Source organism: Hippocampus zosterae, chromosome 10 (assembly GCF_025434085.1).
Source record: "Hippocampus zosterae strain Florida chromosome 10, ASM2543408v3, whole genome shotgun sequence".
Taxonomy (NCBI): Eukaryota; Metazoa; Chordata; class Actinopteri; order Syngnathiformes; family Syngnathidae; genus Hippocampus; species Hippocampus zosterae.
Window position 1 is genome coordinate 8,589,565 of NC_067460.1, and position 21,304 is coordinate 8,610,868.

Below are 21,304 nucleotides of genomic sequence, written 5' to 3' on the forward strand. Positions count from 1 at the left end.
ATATATGCCGTTCTTTTCCTGCATGTTATTCGGTGAAATGAATGAAATACTGTATACAATTTACGAAAATTATAAACACGTTCTTTTGGAGGTGGGAAATGTGATGAACCAAAATAAGAAACAATTTATAGGAATCAGACTTTATTGTTGACACTTGACACTTGGCTCGAACGCTTTGAGGTCGCAATCAGGACAATCCGAGTGGGATTCCTACGATTTCCCACCTTCCTCGAATGCAGCAATAACATCACGCGGTTTCACACACATGCACGCACAACCCATCCATCCATCTATCCATTTTCTGATCGGCTTATCCTCACATGGCTCGCGTGGGGTGCTGGAGCCTATCCCAGCCGTCCTCGGGCAGTAGGCGGGGTACACCCCGAACTGGTAGTCAGCCAATCGCAGGGCACACATAGACAAACAACCATTCACTCTTACATTCACACCTAGGGAAAATTTACAGTGGTCCATGAATCTGCCATGCATGTGTTTGGAATGTGGGAGGAGACGGAAGTACCCGGAGAAAACCCACGCAAGAACGAGGAGAATATGCAAACTCCACACAGGAAGGCCGGAGCAAGATTTGAGGCCGTCCCAACAGTGCACGTGCAACGTGGCGTCCTCGAAACATGCAACCTCCCATCGATTCCAATTGGCCTCCTTCGTTTTAGTCCCTCCTTACAATGTATCCGACTGGACACATTCTCTCGACTAGACGCCCTTTGTCATCAATTCGTTTCTTTCATTGGCCTAATAATTACGCCCATTTTTTTTAAGCATTTGTTTTGGGCGATATGATTGGATCGCTATGACGTTGGTCAAAACTTCACTTCCGCGTCTTCCGTAAGCATATTTTGCCTTGCACACAGACATAAGGCGACCTCAAGGGTCGGATTGTAAATAGCTTAAAGTGAACTGTAGCCATTCTAAAAAAGTAAGTATAATATTTTTGGTAATACTGCATTCGTTATCTCGCTTTGAGGAATAGTTGTTTGTGTCAAGATCGCACGCTTTTGTCTTTGTTAGCAAAAAGGGCAGGAAAGGCTGTTTTGCAGTTTCTGATGGTGTACTGATACACTCGCCTGACTTGTGTGTGGGCAGCGTGGGATCGGTTACCACTCAGTGACGATGTGGGTGTGAATGGTTGTTTGTCTCTGTATGTGCCATGCGACTGGCTGGCGACCAGTTCAAGGTGTTGTCTCCCTTCCGCCTGAAGTCAACTGGGATAGGCTCCAGCAACTCCTGGCCCCCTTCAGGATAAGCGGTGTTGAAAATGGATGGATGGCTGTCATTGCTCGCGTAAGCTATAGTACCCGCGTGTTTTGTATTCGCCACTTGAATATCCGTACTGCTGACAACATTAGATCGGTGATGCGGACACGTGATGAAAACACAAACGGGTTCAGTCAGTGTTGTACAAGTCCGATCCTCGAGAGCCCCTACCCAGCCAGTTTTAGATGTCTTCCTCTTCCAATCCACCTGATTCAAATGGTCAGAAGATTATCAGGCTTCTGCAAAGCTTGCTATTTAGCTGATCGTTTGAATCAGGTGTGTTGGAGGAGGGAGACATCTAAAACAGGCTGGATGGTTGCTCATGAGGACTTGCCCTAGGTTAAACCATCCACCAGAATGACAAACATAGAGCACAGCGTCTAATACACTGACAAAGCATTATCACGGTGTGTATTGTTTTTCCACAAAGCAAAATTCTGCAAACCTACTGGAAGGTTCGTAAAGTGCTTTTCCTCAGCTATTCTCATACCTTCTCCACCTCTCTGTCCACAGTGGTGATCTCAGAAGTCCTGCAGGTACTACGCGGGGCAAATAAAGTGGGGTATGCTCTGATCACCACCCAGGGAGAGCAGTTAAGATTAATTACCTGCAACTCCTCATTGGCAGCAGGAGTTAAAGTTGCTCAGGAAGTGGTGGAAGGCCTTGTGAGCACCTTCATGGGTGGGAGCAATGCGGTAAGAATCCCTATGCTGTGTTTCCCTCTTGCAAATGTAGTTTTTTTCCTTAGGACTAAACTTGCAAAATTTTTAAACTGGCTTGGTGATGAACTGCTGATTTATGTTGAGAAAATGCAATCCATGCTATCTGGGGGCTCACATGCATCATTCAGACCTCGAGTCATCATTGTAACAAAATCTGTCATCTCCAGTTCATGGACACCGGTTGCTGACTGGATGACACAGGGCAGCCCCCCTCAGAGTCTCATTTCAGAAAGATCAAATTAATATTAAAATTGAGGGTGTTGACCGCCGGGTCTGTAATTCTTGATAGTTGAGGTACCGGTATTTTGATGAAAGCGTTTTGAAGACATGTTACTAAGACGCCTGGGAATTGATTAGAAATTGTGAAAAAATAATGTCTCCTCTAGGAAATTCAGTTTACATTGTGATTGTTTACTGTGTTATTCACAGTGCATCCACCATTTTGCGTTTTTGAAATTTGTCACGAACTCTATTCACAAAAATGTTTGATAACAACTCCTGAAGAGAATTATGTGGCTCGATTGTAGATGTATAACAGTTTTGTAATTTAATTACCTTTCCAATCATGTCCTTAGCAACAGTCTGTCAAGGAAGATGTCTTTCCGGATATGGAGGGCTGGGAAAATGTGGATACTGATGAAGCTACCAAATGGGCTGTGGGCTCAGAGTTCCCCCCTGATGTTAATGACAAAACCCAGACGGACCACAGTGCTCCAGGTATTGTCTGTACCTTTAGTTATTCATTATCATCATAGCAGAATGTTCGGAAAATCATCTCAGTCCAGCGGGGGGGGGGGGGGGGGGGGGTGGCGACAGATATTTTGGTACTGTAACTATTGTTACCAGTGGTGGGCAATTAATTTTGCAAGGGGGCCACATGCCGTGGGCCAAGCCAACATGCTAATCTCAATTTTGAACTTGTATATACAAATATCATATAGTCTTGTTTCAATAAATTGCTACGTATGTAGATATTATATGTATTGTTAAGGAAATCTACATTTGAAACAAAATTACAAGTGACAATTCAAATGACATCTTTAGACTTGACAAATTGAATATTCATTTTGTACGCCAACCATGAACTCATTATCGCTGTTCCTAGCCAGGGCTCCAAAATAGAGCTTAGAATACACCCAAATATGTACAGTCTATGAAACTGTAGATTTACTAATTCTCTTGGCCCTCTTGCCTCCATTGTGCAGGAAATAAGAATGCTGCTAACACCGTTGTCATTTTTTGCTTGTCTCTTTTTTTGGAAAAATTGTTGCTAGAGATGACAGAAAAGTCGCTAAACATTGCAAAAACATATTGTTACTTAAGTCGGCAACACTGCAGACACAATTCGTAGTTCTTGCCCGCTAATAGGGCTCATTAGCGTTTTCTCATTGAGGTATGAACATTCAAGTTGGATGGAAAGCTCAGCCTCAGTCCGACCAAGCACATGCCTCCTTTCATTTTTGCAAGTCCACATGGTACACTGACAGGGTGGACTAATACAATGTGGCACTTTTTAATCCTACACAATTTTTTAAAATGATAATTTACTCAAATATTTTATTCACAGATTTGTAACAGAAACATTTCAAAAAGTACATATTGTATATGGAGCCTCACAACGCAATCTTGGTTGAGTTTATATTGCTGGGAGTCCACACATCCCATCGCCATGTAATGCATCAGCGTGGGCAAATTTGTATAGAACAACACACATGTTGATGCACGTAACGCAAACTCAACAAACAGTTGTGTTGTAGGAAAAAAACTGTAATTTGTCATTGAAGCGGAATAGCAGTACAATGTGAATTTAATTACCGGTACTTGTAATTCATTGCGGACTTTGTTCATGGTGTTGGCTGTCGTTAAGTTGTATGACAAAAATAAAACTGCACTTTCTTTTTTGCGCTAGCACGCAGTGGATTTCAACTGCATCGCTCAAAGGGTGCGGTGGCCCTAAGATATTCTTATTTATCATTTCTTTTCATTTGTTTGAACTATATGTATTTCAGTTGGCTCAATTTTGATGTATTGAATAAGAACGGCGCTTGCTGTGATCTACCATAGGAGTCCATCCTAGTCCAGGGGCGTCTTCAACAGGTCCTGGCTGGCCAGGTCAGAACACACGCTTCCTCCACACGACGTTTGCGCCCAATAGATTTTACCATCTGACTAGATGTGTCCATGATACGGTGGTGACCAGACTCACACCAGAAGATATCAAGAAGGCGAGGGAGGTCAAGCAGGGCTTGGTCAAACCTGCTCGACAGAGGGTACGTCGAGTTACTTTTGACACACTGAATTAAATGGGTTAATGTTGAATTGTCCTTTTTAATTTAATGGCTTATTGCCGTACTGAGCATCAAATCCCTAGTGGAGTAAATTCCGGCACTGTTTATGCCCTCTCGGGGTTTTGTAAGTGCCGCAAATAAATGCATGGATTGTTTTCTTCTTTTTAAACACTGTCACAGCTTATGATTTACTATTATTGTCTTTTTAGTAATTTTTCGAAATAAATAATAGTGCAGGGGTGCTCAATCAGTCGATTGCGATCCACCAGTAGGCCGCAGACTGGTCCCAAGTCGGTCACAACGGGTTTAGCGGGAAATGAGGGGAAAAAGATTTGTGTGTCTGTGTGCCTGTTATGAGCATTTATATATTTTTGTGTTATGTGCAGTGCACCCTATGAATCCTATCACTTTGACAGAAAAAAAGTAAAAAAAACAACAACAAAAAAACAGCGGTAATTTAAAAAAAAAACGGGTCACTTTTAACCTCCAGTGGTGCGTGACCTGCATCACTGGGAGTTGTTAGCAGTCAGCAGTCTGAAATTGCAGCTTGCGATCAGAGATGTTGCGATTCTGCAATTCAGTGGTGGCACTGGCAAAGAATGGGAATCCAGAGGGCCAGGAGAAGGATTTTAAAACGATACCCGTGATGCTCTTGCACTGAACACGCTCCGCAATTGCGTCCCATGCCTCCGCGTCAGGTCGCTACTCAAGTGATTTCACAAACTCTTGTATGCGTGGACATGCGTTATTGGTTTGATCGCGGGAGGTTGGTTGCTTGAAAATGAGATCTTCGGTCAAAATAAGTTGGGCACCCCTGTAAGTGTGTGTTGGGTAGAGACTGTGTACGTAAATAACATGCCATGTTTTCAATAAATTGTGGTTTCTCTTCATTTAGCTGAATGACCGTGCTCGAGAGAGGAAGGTGCCGGCAACAAGAATCAGCAGGCTGGTTAATTTTGGAGGTATGAATGATCCGATTGGAGTTTTGAAATTTGGCAAACCCCGCATGAAACATGTCTTTGCCACAGGGCTGGCAGTCGGTCTGGGGATTGGTGCCCTCGCAGAAGTAGCGAAGCAGTCACTGGGAGGCAAACAAAAAGGTAATTTGTCCGAACATTCTCTGAAAATGGCTTTTAGGGTGGCCGAGAGGTAAAATGCCTGTAAGCTAGGTTTTGGAAAGATAAACCGATTCGAACGGATATCTGTTCATCAAGGAGAGAGAGATACTAGTGCAGGGGTCACCAACGTGGTGCCCGCGAGCACCAGGTAGCCCGTGAGGACCACACCAGTAGCCCGCCAGTGCTAGGATTGTGATTTGCTCATAGAAATTATGATTTAAAAATGCAAACATGGGCAGTATTATAGATTCTATAGCTACCTATTTAGCTATCTAACTAGCTAGCTACAGTATACGTCTAGCTAGCTAATGTTCTAATATTATTAAATTTAATTTGTACAAATGTTATTTCAGACGCGTATCAATTTGGTAGCCCTTCACACAATCAGGACACATGAAGTAGCTCTCACTCTCAAAAAGTTTGGTGACCCCTGTACTAGTGCATCGTAGCAGACTCTTCAATCGATACAAAATCCACCAGAAACCCTTAAATACAATAATCGTACAGTTGTGGAGCGGACATTGAGAGGCTAAGATAGAACAAACTTTGAAATAGAAGAATAAATAAAAAATATATCGCGACAGCTGTGATCTCATGTTGCAATTGCAGACTGCTGAGTGCTAACAACCTCCGGTGATGCAGGTCATGCTATATTAGATTTTTTAAAAATTATTTTTTCATGAGAGTGAAACTGATAGATGCTTAGGGTGCAGTGTATAGTAACACAAAAATATATCGTGTTAATAAAATGCACAGACACACACAAATATTTTTTCTTCTTCTTTTGCAACCTCCTGGATGAGTCGTGTAATTGGGAGTAATTTTGGCTGGTCAACCACTCCTGGGAATGCGCGTCACTGTTACCAGTTTTATCCATTTGTGGAGAATGGCTCTGAGAGTGGTTTGCTGAAGCCCCAGAATCATGGAAATGATTTTATAACCTTTTCCTGACTGATGCATTTCAAATACTTTTTCCCCCCTCATTTTTTCGTGAATTTCTTTTAATCGTGGCATGAAGCGTTTATTTCTTGTAGCCTACTTCACTTTGTCTGTCAGATTCTATTTGTGTGATTTCTCAATTCAACAAATGATGTGCTAGGGTGTTGCCTGTGAAGTAGAACTCGGCTTTCCTTGTCATTAGTCACAGTTACTTTGCGATGAAACATTTTTTTTGTGCCTTAATCAATGAAATTGATTGGCATTTTAGATTTCCTTGGGTAGTTGCTGTGTGATATTAAAATTGGTGTGATGAACTGGAGGTTTTGTATGCAAATAACACAGAAATCAGGAATATCAAATTGAATTATCGTATTGAAACTCACCATATTGCTCCCAAACTGAATCGAATCACATCTCCCTGAAAAATAACTTTTTTTTCCTACCAAATCACAGCCTGTATATAGCTAGACGTATCGAATTGGCCTCATGCCTGAGATTCTCGACTCCAGTGAAGACGGCTTGGATGTTCTAAAACTGGATGTTTAATTTTTCCTTGTCCTCGTTTTTGCATGTACTCACACGTCACTCTTCTTGTAGACATGAATGCCTTGTTAGATTCCCCCTTCCTGTCAGAAGCCAATGCGGAAAGAATTGTCAACACACTGTGCAAAGTACGCGGAGCTGCGCTGAAGATAGGACAGATGCTAAGCATACAAGGTAAGCGCCACACTCCTGTAATCACTGCATAGTGGCCCTTCCTACGTTTATGCAGATGAATCTTCAAATGTTTAATGGTATCGAACAAGCTTTGTATTTTTTTTCTCCTCCCCAGACAATTCCTTCATCAACCCCCAGCTTCAAAAGATCTTTGAGAGGGTGCGGCAGAGTGCAGACTTCATGCCCACGAGGCAAATGAATGTAAGCAGGGATGTTGCAACATTTTCAATTGCAGATCTTTTTATTGCACAGGCATACAGTGCATCTAAACATGATTCACAGTGCTTCACTTCTTCCACACAATATATGTTCACAGCCTTATTCCAAAGTTGAACAAAATTCTACACACAATACCCATATTCACAACATGAAATGCTTTTTTTTTAACAAACAAATGCTTTGTATCCTTATGTTCTATCCATTTGATTTCTACATTTCCCTCCATGTGCACCATACTTGTAGAATGTTTTAGAGAAAGAGCTGGGTCCGGGTTGGAGAGAAAGGCTGTCATTCTTTGAAGACAAACCTTTTGCCGCAGCTTCCATTGGACAGGTGCATCATGGGGTTTTAAAAGATGGCAGAGAAATCGCAATGAAGATCCAGGTAGGTTGGAAATGTAATATTATCCTCTGACTCAGCATTGATCTTCTTTTTTGTTTTCCTCTTAGTACCCAGGAGTGGCAGAGAGTATCCATAGTGACATAAACAACCTCATGTCAGTGCTGAAATTGAGTGTGGTTCTACCTGAAGGTAACATAAGATAAGAAAACCTTTATTTGTCTCGCAATGAAGACATTCCTAATTTATATCTGTAACTACAATAACATCCATTTTTCCGTTTGAAATGTAAATTTGATTGATTTATTTATTCATGTATTTTGACTGGATCAGTGCTTCGGTCATTTGGCGTAATTTATAACAGTTTAACCTTTGTGTTAACCTACCTATGGACTGCATACAGTCTAGACTCTAGTTTATGTCCAAGGCACTTTTTAGGGTTGTATGTAATGAGTCCTGATCTGATATCTCACCTATGCATTCAGACGCAAACAACGGCACACAACCAAATTGTCTCAACTCCCTTAAATTTGTATTCATTTATTTTAATAAAGGCATCCCAACGTGATGGCTGTTGACAAGAAGCATTTTTGTGGAATCCTTGCACTGGTGTGGATGTGGTTTTCTGCCTCTTCCCTATTTTAAGCCACCACACAAATCCCAAATGTTACATTGTGTGGTATAAAACCATGGCATATCACTTCAATGTTGCAACTCAAATTTATTTGGTCACTCAAGGACCTTGAAAACTTAAGAAGGAAAAAAAATGAATGATTTTTGCCCATCGCCGATCAGATGAAAATTACCTGATTTGATGAGGCGTTCCGATAGTTTTATGTAAATGTGAATCACCCAGAATAAGTGTTCACTAGTTGGGCGATCACTCACTATGCTAATGTTTGCCTTGGGCGATTTCGAAGGGTTGTTAAAAGCCGACATGCAAACATCCTTGGATCAGTTCTTTACAAAACGCCAGGCAAAAACCACTTCTGAGAGGGAACATGAACTAAAGACGGCAAAACACGATGAGGACACAGTTAAAAGTTAAATGACCATCATTTTTATTCTTTATTCATTCATTTTCCGAACCGCTTGATCCTCACTAGGGTCAGTGAGGCTGGAGCCTATCCCAGCTGTCATCGGGCAGTAGGCGGGGGACACCCTGAATCGTATGCCAGCCAATCACAGGCCATACAGAGACGAACAAAACCATCCACACTCACATTCACATTCACACCTAGAGACAATTTAGAGTGTTCAATCGGTCTTTTTTATTCTTTATTCTGTGTTTTTTACATTATGCACAACTCTCATTTATTGTGCAATAATCTAATTGCAGCATGTATTTGTTAAATATTTTGATTTATTTTTATGCTTTAGAAAACATTTATGTCAGAATTTTGGGGATTCACACCACAGGGTGGCGCGATTGTTGCTTATCTATTTCCTGGTCTTTAGGTTGCATCCTTGTTCAAGAGTAATTCTTGGGCAGGTGTTCATTTTCAAGATCTCAACAATACAGCTACTTTTGTTGAACCCATCCCACAATGCTTGTTCTTAAGATGTAAATCTTTCATTGAGTTCTATGGTTTGTTTAGTTACAGAAACTACACTGTTGCATTTGAAAAAAATCTTGACCGTTTTTCTTTGCTTTCGAATTCTTAGTTTTGCATGGATTCATTCTTTTTCCAGGCCTCTTTGCAGACAGCAGCTTGGAGGTTCTTCAGCGAGAACTGGCATGGGAATGCGACTATGACCGGGAGGCTGAGTGTGCCAAGAAATTTAGGTACGTTTGAGTATTGGAGTTTCGATTAGGTTTGCTGAAGTTATGAGCTCCTCGAATGCCACAATATTGAGTGTGACACCCAAATATGTTCCAATTGCCATTTAATTTGTTCAGGATATCTGTTATTTACTACTTGAGGGAACAGCAGTCAACGGGATTGCTGAAAGCTCCCGTTGCGCTTGATGCGAGGTCATCTGTAGGTGGATGAGCAGATACTGGAGAAGTTTTGTCACAGTGTTAAAGCACTTTCAGTGTCTTTAAGGTAGAAAAGTGCTCCATAAGTCAAATACCGCCTAAAAAGTCTTTCAGGTTTAACAAAAATAAATATGGACGTTGCATTTGTTTTTGTTTTTGGTTTGTACTTAACCTCGGTCCAGTCTTTTTTATCTCGACACAAAAAATAGCTTTAGAGTGTCACATTAAACAAAAGGCCACAATTTTACAGTCTCGTCATCGGCTGGGAAGTTTCATCAGTAGTAATTTTTTTTTAATTACTGCTCACCACTCACAGTGGTGCAAGTGCAAGGATGGTCTCATTGAACTTTGGTGAAAATCAGGGGTAAAGGTCCAGTCAATGGAATTAATTTTTCCTGACTGAATTATCGCTTGCCCATCTGCGGCAGTAAAAATCCGATTCAGCAGGTAGAAAAAGAATTGTGTTGAATTGTTCAGATTGCGCTATTCTGAGGGTGATTTGACTTCTTTTTGTCATCATTATTGTATTTATATCTACGGCCTCCAGATCACTGCTGGAGGGAGACACGTTTTTCCAGGTTCCTGAGATTATCGATGAACTGTCAACGCGGAGAGTATTAGCAATGGAGCTGGTGCAGGGGGTTCCGCTGGACTGCTGTGTGGATTTGGACCAAGAAACCAGGAACCAGGTCTACTTCATTTAAACTGTTTTCGATAAAGGGGGCGTATGTCACAGGGCCGAAACTGTTTTCAAATTCCTCGTCTGTGTTCCAATTCTGACACATTTACTTTATGATACTGTATTTCAAAACACTTTTAGTTTCATAAGAATTTGAAATAGCACTGGACCAAAAAGCAACATCACTCTTATGATATTAATCATTAATCAACTCCCATACCTCATTTGAAACTTTTCAGATCTGCTTCAACATCCTTCAGTTGTGTCTCAGGGAACTTTTTGAGTTCAGGTTCATGCAGACAGACCCAAACTGGGCCAACTTCTTTTACAATTCAGAAACAAACAAGGTAAGAAACCTGGCATATTCCACAGTTAAATGCTGATTTGAATGAAAGTCAGTCAACATTTGCAAATCAAAATTTCTTCAGGTAGTTCTGTTGGATTTTGGAGCGTGCAGAAGTTACCCGGAATCATTTACAAATGACTACATAGAGGTAAGATTAAAACAAGGGATGGACACCCTCAATCAGTTTCGTCAAGCATGCGGCTCGCGTGCCTGAACCGGCCCCCAAGGAAGTTCGATAAGGCGCACGGGATAATTTAAAAGTGAAAAAAATGCATTAAAAACACGGGGTGAATATTTTTAATAAAATTCAATTAAATGATTATCCGCTGGGGGACACACTGTTTTGATCAGAGTAGAAGACAACATTGTTTTGATCAGAGAAGAAAACAGCAGTCTCAGTCCGTCACTGAGACAGACCCATTACTGCAGATGGTATCAATGCGGCAATGCTTCTTTATACCAAAACGAAGGAAAGACATGATATTTTGGTTATTTATAGCAGCGTGTGGTATAATATTAATGGTCCGGCCCACTTGACATGTACCGAGTCCGAATGTGGCCCACAATGTGAAATGAGTTTGACACCCCTGCCTTCAATGATACCACAATTTACAGTATATCCAGTGATGAACAGTCTAATTTCAACTCAGAAGTGCAGTGTTGGAGAAGCATTTTAGTCATAATCAAAAAATCAAATGGAGGTCTGCTCCAAGTGTAGGTGTATGCGGCCCGCAGGCCAACCAGTTGCCCATCCGTGATCTAAAATATCTAATGGGGGTTGCTTTTTTAAAATTGATTTGTGTTTAAAATTGGGTGTATCTTTGTCTGTCAATTGTATACAGGTAGTGCATGCAGCTTCTGTCAGTGATCGAGCCACTGTTCTCTCTAAATCAAAAGACCTTAAGTTCCTGACAGGTTTCGAGACCAAGGTAAGATCAAATAATTTCCTGTATTGTGCTCATTTATTTTTCATATTGTTTAAACTCCGCCCATCTCTATTTTTCCTCTGCTTGCTGTGGCTGTCATATCTCATATTTCCCCATCCAATTCTCTATTTGCTGTGCACACTTTTTTTGCTAAAGATTATTGTTATGGATTCATTTGTCCTCAGACCTTCAATGATGCTCATGTGGAGGCTGTAATGATTCTTGGTGAAGCTTTTGCATCTTCTGAGCCCTTTGACTTTGGCACCCAGAGCACCACCCAACGTATCCAGAACCTCGTCCCCGTCATGTTGCGACACCGTCTCACTCCCCCACCAGAGGAGACCTACTCCCTCCACCGCAAGATGGCCGGCTCCTTCCTCATCTGCTCCAAACTGAAAGCACGCATACCGTGCAAGGAAATGTTTCTGGATGTGTACAATGCGTACAACCAGAGGAGGCAGACTGGTCAGGTAGCCCAGGCCAGCGCGTAGACAACTCCCAGGAGACTGACAGTCAAGAAGGCTTGGATACTTCCTGTGATGGAGGATTACAATCACTTTGACTATGCTGTACTCTTATGAGTACTGTGTTCAATTTCTCCCCTATTATCAATTTGTCTGCTGATTGAGCTCTGAATAATGCGGTTGAATATTAATGTCAATCGGTGACTCCTCAAGTTTCCACAGAGCTCTCATTACTCTAGCGACCAGCAGGCGGCAACCGAAAAGACTTAAAAAGCCATTTTGGACCATCTCCCAAACGGAAAAAAACCCACAGGGAGCAATAAAACGCTTGAACAGCTGATGAGTGAGGATAATAACTCTTATATGGTGGTGGTGGTGGTTGTTGTTGTTTTTACCCAGATGTATACAAAATTATACTGTGTTGTATTAAGAAAATTACTGAACTGCTACAGGCAACCTGACAGTTTTGTTATGTAACAAGAACATGATCTGGTCAGGCTCTGCTTCTGAAAAAAATATGTTTGGTTGAAGCCTACTTTAAAAATATATATATATCATCAATGTCTGTTTGAATCTTACTCATATTAATAAATCTTATGTCGAATTAAAATTATTCACTTTTTGTGACCCAAAAATGTAAACCCCAAAAAATGCTGTCTGCTCCTGTGCTGCTCCGTCCTCATCTTTCTCTCTCAATTCTCACATTCGTTCAATGTATGTTGGTTGTCTCGTGAGGTGATCGTGATCGTGAACTTAACTATTGTTAAACTAAGCAAATATCACAGTCATCTTTTGGTAAGTATCGATTTGGAGAAGGAGGGTGAACGGGTGAGTTGAGAGGTATGCCCATAGCCAATAGGAGCAGGCCTGGACCTGTGATCGTTCGCGATTGGTCCAAACCAAACATTACGAAGTACAGACTACAGTAGTACTACCCTCTGGTGAACATTTCAGGGAATGCTATGTATTGATGAGTGCAGGTGCGCCTCAGCAAGATCAAATACTGTACTCATATTTAATTGTAAGAAATGTAAAATATAATATCACCAAAATCTCCAGAAATCATTCTGAGAATAACCAACTACACTACCCTCTGGTGAAGGAGTTGGGGATTGCAGTGTAATTGGTGGCCTGGGCGAGAAGCATATAAAGATTCCGCCTTGTTCACGAAAGACTATGGCTTTCTAGCCGCCATATTATATGTGGTAGAGTCATACTTCAACCTGGAGGGCGCGGTAAAAATAGCTCAGAAATGGCCCCTTCTCTCGAAAATGTACTGGACTAACTTCAGAATGTGTTGGACTTGCTTTTAAGACTGCTTTTTTATTACCGGACGCCGAATTTATATGTTGACTTGCTGGAGTGCAATCAATGGTCAGTGAGACATCATCTTCATTCCCTTGTCACATTTTATTTAAATTGCCAGCTACATGTCCATATTCGTATGCATGCAATGTTAATCAAGAACACCTTATTTTCTGACATCATTAAACTGTAGCATTGGTCTAAATTCCTAAACTCTCAAATCATAGTTGGTGAGGAGCTCACTGTTACTCGACCCTGTTCTTTATGATAGATAGCCACCTGACATTGAGATAACAATAAAATATCAGAATTGAAGCTTTTATGGAGAGATTTGATCTGATATTGTCAGCCTGCTAAAATAATTGACTTGGTCTTTTTTTTCAGAAACCAAAAACCGAATCACATTATCAGGGGTATAAATGAAAGAGAGAGACATGACGTTGAAGGAAACGTGGTCCATGTAATTATGCACATGGAAAGTTCACGTTGAAGTCATTGGAGAGAGACCTCCTTTATCGATTTGGCTTGTTTGATTGCTTAATTTCCCATTGACCTCGTCTTTATTTTCTCTCACCCGAGTTGCTATTGTTCCCACACGAGTTTGCATTTGGGCGACCGCCAGCAAACCTAATGCCGACCTTGGTGTGTATTATTATAAAATTATTGTGTTTATACAGGCGGCCCGCCCGGTAGTCCAGTGGTTAGCACGTTGGCTTCACAGTGCAGAGGTACCGGGTTCGATTCCAGCTCCGGCCTCCCTGTGTGGAGTTTGCAATTTCTCCCCGGGCCTGCGTGGGTTTTCTCAGGGTGCTCCGGTTTCCTCCCACATTCCAAAAACATGCATGGCAGGCTGATTGGACACTCTAAATCAGGTGTCACCAACATTTTTGAGGGTGAGAGCAACTTCATGTGTACCGATTGTGTGAAGGGCTACCAAATTGATACACGTCTGAAATAACATATTTGTCCAAAATACCTTCAATAATATGAGGATGGGTTATTTTTAATACTTGATGATTTAAATTGTCAGACTTTGATCGTGTTTCGAAATGTCTCACAGTACTGCCAATGTTTGCATTTTTAAATCATAATTTCTACTAGCAAATCACAATGTCCAGGCACTGGCGGGCTACTCAAGTGGTCTTCACGGGCTACCTGGTGCCCGCGGGCACCATGTTGGTGACCACTGCTCTAAATTGTCCCTAGGTGGGAGTGTGGGCGTTGTTGGCTGGCAACTGATTCAGGGTGTCCCCCGCCTACTGCCCGAAGACGGCTGGGATAGGCTCCAGCACCCCCTGCGACCGGGAAAATGGATGGATGGATAATAATAATCCATAATGATGGATAATGTTCTAGAGAAAACAGTTGAGGGCAGATTCTGAATCAAATCTCTGATTAAAAAATAGTACAGACTTGGTGAACGGCTTGGAGTTTCCCTTGATTGCCACCGGAGGGCGCAATGCGTGCAGTGCGTACGAATGGAGGAGCCGAAACAGAGTGAGAGAGGAGAGATGAGGGAGGAGGCACCATACACTGAGCAGTCTTCCCAATAATCTCTGCCCACATTTCTACGCCGGAGCCACTCCGTGACTCTATGCCCTCTCTGCGTTTTTTTTCTGCGATCGTGTAAATAAGCAGGAGCAGGACTCAGTCCCGCTCGTCGAGTGACGAAAAGCGCCTGTCGTCGTGAAGTGCCCTGGGACTTTATAAGTGTGCCTTCTTGACGCGGGCAGCTCTGTAAAGGAGTTATTTACCACTCGTGGAAGATGGGTTGCGTCCCGGTGATATTAGCTCTGGTTTTGGCCGTTGTGGTGCCGTCGTTGGCCGGATACATCGAGGTACGTTTTCGTGTAGCTTCTTTTATGGTTTTCCAGCTACATATTAGTGTACGGTGGATACGGGTGTCACAGCATTTTTGTGGTTTTATATGCACTTATTACCGTGTTGAGGTATGTCAACATTGCTCTTCTGTGGTTTTGTTGGCGCTTAAACACGTCTGGTCATTCCTGTGCTATTTTTTGGGGGGGGGGGGGCATTTTGGTAACGTTCAATTAAAATGTATATTGGTATTGTCAGACTGACCTGAAACGGTGAATATGATAACCCTCCTCCCCACACCCGTTTTCATTCGAGAAGGTGCGTGGTGCAGTGATCAAATGAAAGACGAAGGGCTTTGTCAGGCCTCGGGGGAATCAGCAGATGACACAAAGTAACCTGCCTGCCTCCATGCTGGCTGTTCGGTTCTATCTTTAACACGGAGGAGGACGTTTTTAACCCTAATGGAGCCTTTTTGATTCCCTGCGTTTCCGTAGCCAGACCCCCACATGCTGTTTTGTCTGCACACATTATTGTTGGACGTCAGTTTTTGGGTGTTGAATATTTTTTTTTAATTAAAAACTTTTAGTATGATTAAAGGATGCACGAGATTTATTCGAGGTATAACATGTGTTTTTATTCTATTCCTGCAACTGGTTTTCTCGGTTTGATATTTAATAATTCTTTTTAAAACGGTTGGATGTTTTTTTCCCCATAGTATCTATCTACTGTTTGTTGCTCTTACACCATAAACAATAATCATAAATTAAACATGGCTGACACCGGATTTTACCATTGTCATTGATCACCATTATAAGAAATAGAGTTAGTCAAGAATCCTACGGATGTTGAACTCTATAATATCTAATGTGATATGTCTGACGATGGTCCGAATGGCATTTGCCCCCTTCTCAACTTTGGGGGCTGTTCTTTCATAACAGCAATCCCAGTGATTGTGGCTGGTGGTCAAAACAGCTATTTTTATGTTGAGCTCATCATATCACGGATAATGGCTTCAAAATAATTCAACAGAACTGTGAGATTGCATGATTTCCATGTATTTTCTTTAATGCTGTACAGTGGATTAAGAAAAGGGGCGGAGGTGATTTTGCATGACAGACGACACTCTTGCTGGCGTTATTTTGCCGTGAATACAATACAATGCAATACAATACAATACAATACATGCTGATTTATATAGCGCTTTCACAACAGCGGCAGCTGTAACAAAGCGCTTAACAAAACAGTTAACATAAAGTAAAACAATAAACACAACACATAACATAAAACACGGACAGTCGTCACTTTTCCGTCACACGCCTTGTTGTTTGAAGCAGTTTGAGATGAAAGAGGAGAGAATGGGTCTGATTGGTCAATCGCGGAATGAGGAATTCTGGCCTTGCCGCGAATCGGCTATTTTATGATTTGTTAATTTTATCATAATGTATCGACTGCCATGTTACGGTTCTACTGGCTTCCACACTCTCTCAGTTCCAGCCTGCCAAGTAACCAATGTGGGGGGGGGGGGGGGGGTAGTACTATTGAAAGGTAGGTGGCAGTGAGAATGAAATTGAAGTGCACACGCGTGCGACAAAGACTCTCCATAAATTCCACTAACAATCCAGGCTAAACTTGTCTCCTCCCAGACATACTGTACTAAAATGTTAATCCTATAAAGGTTGGTAAACAATGTGGTTGGTGGTCCGACACCTTCTCCTGTCCAAACAAAACGAACCCACATCCCTGCAACTTCACACGCACCCGAGGTCCACTTTCACACCTAACTCCAGATTGCACATGTGTGACAACAAACCAGACTCTCCAACTGTCCTCACCATTAGAAGGCCTTACCACCCACCAGGCGCCCTCACCCATGCGGCCTGTAAACACAGAGCAGAATCGATGCCGCCAAGCAGCGGTCGATATGATTAATGGAGGAAACGCGCGACTCCTCCCAGATCAGTCAGCGTGAGCAAATGGCGGAATTGTACGGTGGTACCGGCAGCGGAAGAGTCCCATACTGAGCAGTTTTTTGGGGGGTGTTGTTTAATCGATAGCCGAGGTGAATGGTGTGACTTGTCGTTTTTTTTTTTGGGGGGGGGGGTATTTGTACTCCCAACAGCAAATACTTAGGACTTCATTGGCTTCTCAACACTGTTGAAAATGTTCATGTTACAGGACAAATTTTGACACAGAAGTCAAATAATTGTTCAGCAAAATATGTATTGATAATAAAAAAATGTGTCAACTTGAAAACAATGACAATATGACTGTACTAAAGATAAAAAATGGTTACTGAAATATTTTAAACAAATAGTAATATGTTAAATATATCCACTATGAATTCAACTATATAATTAATAAAATATAAGGAAAAGTATATACTGTCAACAAAATACTAGAAAAGTAACTGATGTTGATAATCAATTACGAAAGATGAAAAATATTTTTAAAATGTATTTAATCCATGGAGTATGAATGAAAATATGTAACCAATAACATGTAAGAAACATACTGTCAACAAAATATAAAAGTAAGTGGCACGGATAATCGATTAGTAAAAACAATCAAATTTTGCAACAAAATAAAAAATAAAACTAGTAACTAATGCTAATTTCCCCATTGTGGGACAAATAAAGATTTTCTTATCTTAACACAGCTAAATACATAGAAATATTGCTTTCAAATATGAACAGCACACATTGAAATAAATGAATAATAAAGTAACAAGAGATACTCAACCCAAATACTTTAAAACAGATGATGCTATGTAAAACCAACATTACCAAAATTCTGAAGCAAAAAAAAGAACACCTCAATGTTGTTACCAATATTGTGTATGAAAATGCATAGTAAAATAATAGAAAAAATATGTGCATACATACATAAATGTTCACACTTTATCAAGGAATTTAAACTTTGAGTTAAATATGTCCCATTGTGACGAAACAGTAACATCAACAACACTTGACTTGTTGCATTTGCACTTTAAACGTGAACAAGTGTGGTGGATGCTGCCCTGCCACGCAGACCTTGACCTTGAATGCGATGCTCCCTCGCTTGCCATATCAGACGTATTTTATTCCCTGCTCGCCCTCTCGTTTCACAGCGGCCTCCCGAGCATTCAGCCGACTGCAAAAACCATTGTCGTGTTGGCTGCACACTCGGTTTGCATAAACTCAAATCCAACCAAGATTAAATGTATCTGTTGTTCATTTGCCAAGATATTTTTTCTGATCCGGGTTGTGTTTGCGAAAGGACATTTCAGTTGGTTCATCTATTTTCTACAAATGCTTCAAAAGTATTATTGAGATGTCAAGAAATTTAGTCATTTTTCCCGGGTTTGCGATCTTGCAGGATTTTGAGATGATTATTGATCAGTTGATTGAAAATGCACACCTGCTTGTCTCCACTCATGTAAACATTGTTAGCCAATTGTATAGTTGGAACAAACATTAATTCCTCGACCAAGTCAGCTGGGATAGGCTCCAGCAAACCGCCCTACCCCCACTCCTTTCCCGCCCGCGGCCCTGTTCAGGATAAGCGGGACAATGGATGGAGTGGGACAATTAATCTAAAACTGTACATTATATCATTAAGAAAATAAATGTTCAGTAACGTCTTTGCGTCTGGAACAGGAACAGTAAGCTTAAAATGACTTTTTTTCATGGCCATTATGCTAACAACCGCAGGAACCTTAATAATACTACAGATGTGTATAAATGTACTCATTTTTAAATGTTACTTTTTGTTTGCATTTTTTTAGTTTGGCTATTTTTACTTTTTTTTTCTTGACAAGAAAAATTGTCAAGTCAAATTTGACCATTTTCCCATTCAAGTATCTGAATCATTCATTTATGTTTTTTTATTTTCAGTTCTCCCAATGTGAAATCATGACCTGTTTTTGAAGGAAGGGATGAATTCTTTTTTTAACCACATAGGGCAATTGAGAACAGTTTTTCATTTACAATGCAGACTTGGGAGCAATTTTGTGTTCAGTGTCTTGCCAAAGGGGAGTTGAAGCCTCTTTAATCCAATTCATCGGTGAATCATCACCGTTGCTGGCAGCCCGACTACAGTCAATGTGTGGATGTTTTTAGAAAGCACAACAGTATAGAGTGCTAATTTCCAAATGAAAAAAAAATCACATTTTTTGGGGTGGAGACTAGAATAGATTAATTGAATTTCCATTCATTTCAAGGGGGAAAGGTGATTGGAGAAACAGTTGTGAAATTGTTTTTGCAGCCTTCAAAATACCCGCAAAAAATATTGGTGTAAATCTTCAGTCCGGATTGAACCACGGCCGTCAACAATTTTCATCTTATCAAGTTTCTGCCGGTACATTCAATCAAGTTTGTATGTGGCAGACAGGATAAGATCTGAGAGCATGGCAGAAGAACACTTGTTCTTCTGAATAAGTCGTTTTGTTTTGGGAACGAACCAAGGCTTTGTTGTGTGGAGGAGTGTCGGTGGCAGATAAATCAGCCCCCAATCCCAAGTGCTGTTTGGATCGCTAACCATGTCCTTGTGTGCTGGGCTCCCTCATCACCTTCTGTCGTGCCCGTCATCTGCTGCCCCCTCTGTCCTTCACTGGCGGATTAGCAGGTAAAACCTTGTTTTCAGTTGTTCCGAATCCTCTTAAGTGACAAGAAAAAAAAACACTCGAGTGCTCAAATGAGAAGGCCAGTCTCAATTGCACTCGGCGGCAGTTTTGGTTCAGTTGTCAGAAATGAGCTTTTTCACCATTTTTGGACAGGTTTTTAGACTTTGTCTTGACATGGAATGGGCGACCCTGCTGCAAGTAGAATCTCTCTGTAAAAGTAGCTTCAGATTTGTGGACCTACTAACTGCAATCTCATCCTGCAGAGTGGAAGTGGTGTTTAGAGCAGAACAATGACCTGTAACCAGCAGCAAGGAAGGGGGAAAAAAAGCCTCCTTTTAGTGCCTCCCGACAGATTTAGTCACCTCCCTTCCTTCCTTTGCTCGTCTTCCTGAAGCAACTGCACCGTCAGACACGCTCATAAAAACTCATCGTGCAGATTTGTAGGCAAAAGCCTCATCAGGCAAGCCTTGTTCTCGCTGCGCCTGCCTTTTCTCTGCTGGCTGTGGGTTGATTATCTGGCAGTAGAGCGGCCCCTAACTGCCCGAAAGCACAGAGGGATGAAGACAAAATATTTGATTCCTCATCAGACGTCTAAAAGAAGTTTAATTAAGGTTCGGTGACAATACAAACAAACAAACAATGCTGATAGTATCTTGAAGTTATGATATAGGACAAATTATAATGTCGATCCTGATTTTACTAGGAAACACGAGGTATATGCACAAGACTCGCTTGAGAAAATGATTTCAGACCCCCTGGCCTAGGGTTGCAGTCAACTGAAAATAATAGTGGGATTGTCGTATAATAATAATGCAAATACGGTAAAAAATGAAGAGCCCATTGCTTGAAAGGCTTGAGCATAAATGAAACATCTTGGCTTGAGAAGCCTGAGGTAAGATGCTTTATTTGTATTTTGAATGACACTTTTGGGTAGAAAGAGGTTCTTTTCATTGAGCACTTTCAATGGGACTCGCTGGTATTTTTGGATGGTGGCGGATGATGGCGATTTCTAAATAGGTTGGGTCCATGGGGGCTTCAGTCATATTTTGCTCAACATTCAAGTTTGTATCTTAAATGAAATAATTGGTGGTTCAATAAAATATTTAAAACTTGATCAAGTTCCATTTACAAACAAATCGGTCACAAATGTGTATAGAACCCAATTGCCCACAAACCACCAGAATAGTTAAAAATAACTTTTAACATCAACTGCGGCGAGTCCAGCAACAAACGAGTGAGTGGCAATGCGGTTTAGTCCAAAGTCCATCTAAAAGAGTTTCTGAGGATTTAAGGGGGATGGGACAAGTAAAGCTCTATAATCCACAGATAGCAGGACGGGGGAAATGCCACCCAGCCACGAGGACAGGCAAAGAGGTTGAGTAAAGGGTTGAGTGGAAAAACTTACAGCCGGCTATGCGCTTTCGTCGCATTACTGAGCAAAAGATGATTAAACAAACGCATAATAAGCATATTTATACACAAGCTAATAGCACGAATCCTAAACCATTCCCGATCCCATATCAGATGGGAAGGACTCCAGCTCACGTGTGACGCCCCCCCCCCCCACC

General features: G+C 41.4%; 2 protein-coding genes across 6 annotated transcripts in view; both read left to right on the forward strand.

Annotated features, from left to right (window-relative positions):
• Positions 1–779: 779 nt before the first annotated feature.
• On the forward strand, positions 780–12,623 carry coq8b (coenzyme Q8B). Of its 2 annotated transcripts, XM_052078926.1 has the most exons (17): positions 817–937; positions 1,190–1,302; positions 1,789–1,970; positions 2,573–2,714; positions 4,062–4,267; positions 5,181–5,247; positions 5,314–5,385; positions 6,940–7,059; positions 7,175–7,260; positions 7,522–7,662; positions 7,728–7,809; positions 9,310–9,403; positions 10,146–10,287; positions 10,517–10,624; positions 10,706–10,771; positions 11,466–11,552; positions 11,735–12,623. In XM_052078926.1, exons 2-17 carry the CDS (start codon positions 1,281–1,283, stop codon positions 12,038–12,040), a joined length of 1,923 nt encoding a protein of 640 aa, XP_051934886.1. In that variant the 5' UTR covers positions 817–937; positions 1,190–1,280; the 3' UTR covers positions 12,041–12,623. The 2 variants fall into 2 exon arrangements, with proteins under 2 accessions (XP_051934887.1, XP_051934886.1); XM_052078927.1 differs by lacking the exon at positions 1,190–1,302 and having other exon boundaries at positions 780–937.
• A 2,216-nt stretch (positions 12,624–14,839) lies between these two features.
• Positions 14,840–21,304, forward strand: part of aplp2 (amyloid beta (A4) precursor-like protein 2) — a 51,868-nt gene continuing 45,403 nt past the window's right edge. For 3 of the 4 annotated variants that reach the window (XM_052078894.1, XM_052078895.1, XM_052078897.1), the window contains exon 1: positions 14,841–15,156. In XM_052078894.1, the coding sequence (XP_051934854.1) occupies positions 15,085–15,156 (72 nt within the window). In that variant the 5' untranslated portion in view covers positions 14,841–15,084. Of the gene's footprint in view, positions 15,157–21,304 lie in introns of all 4 variants that reach the window. The other variant, XM_052078896.1, reaches the window with a different exon arrangement.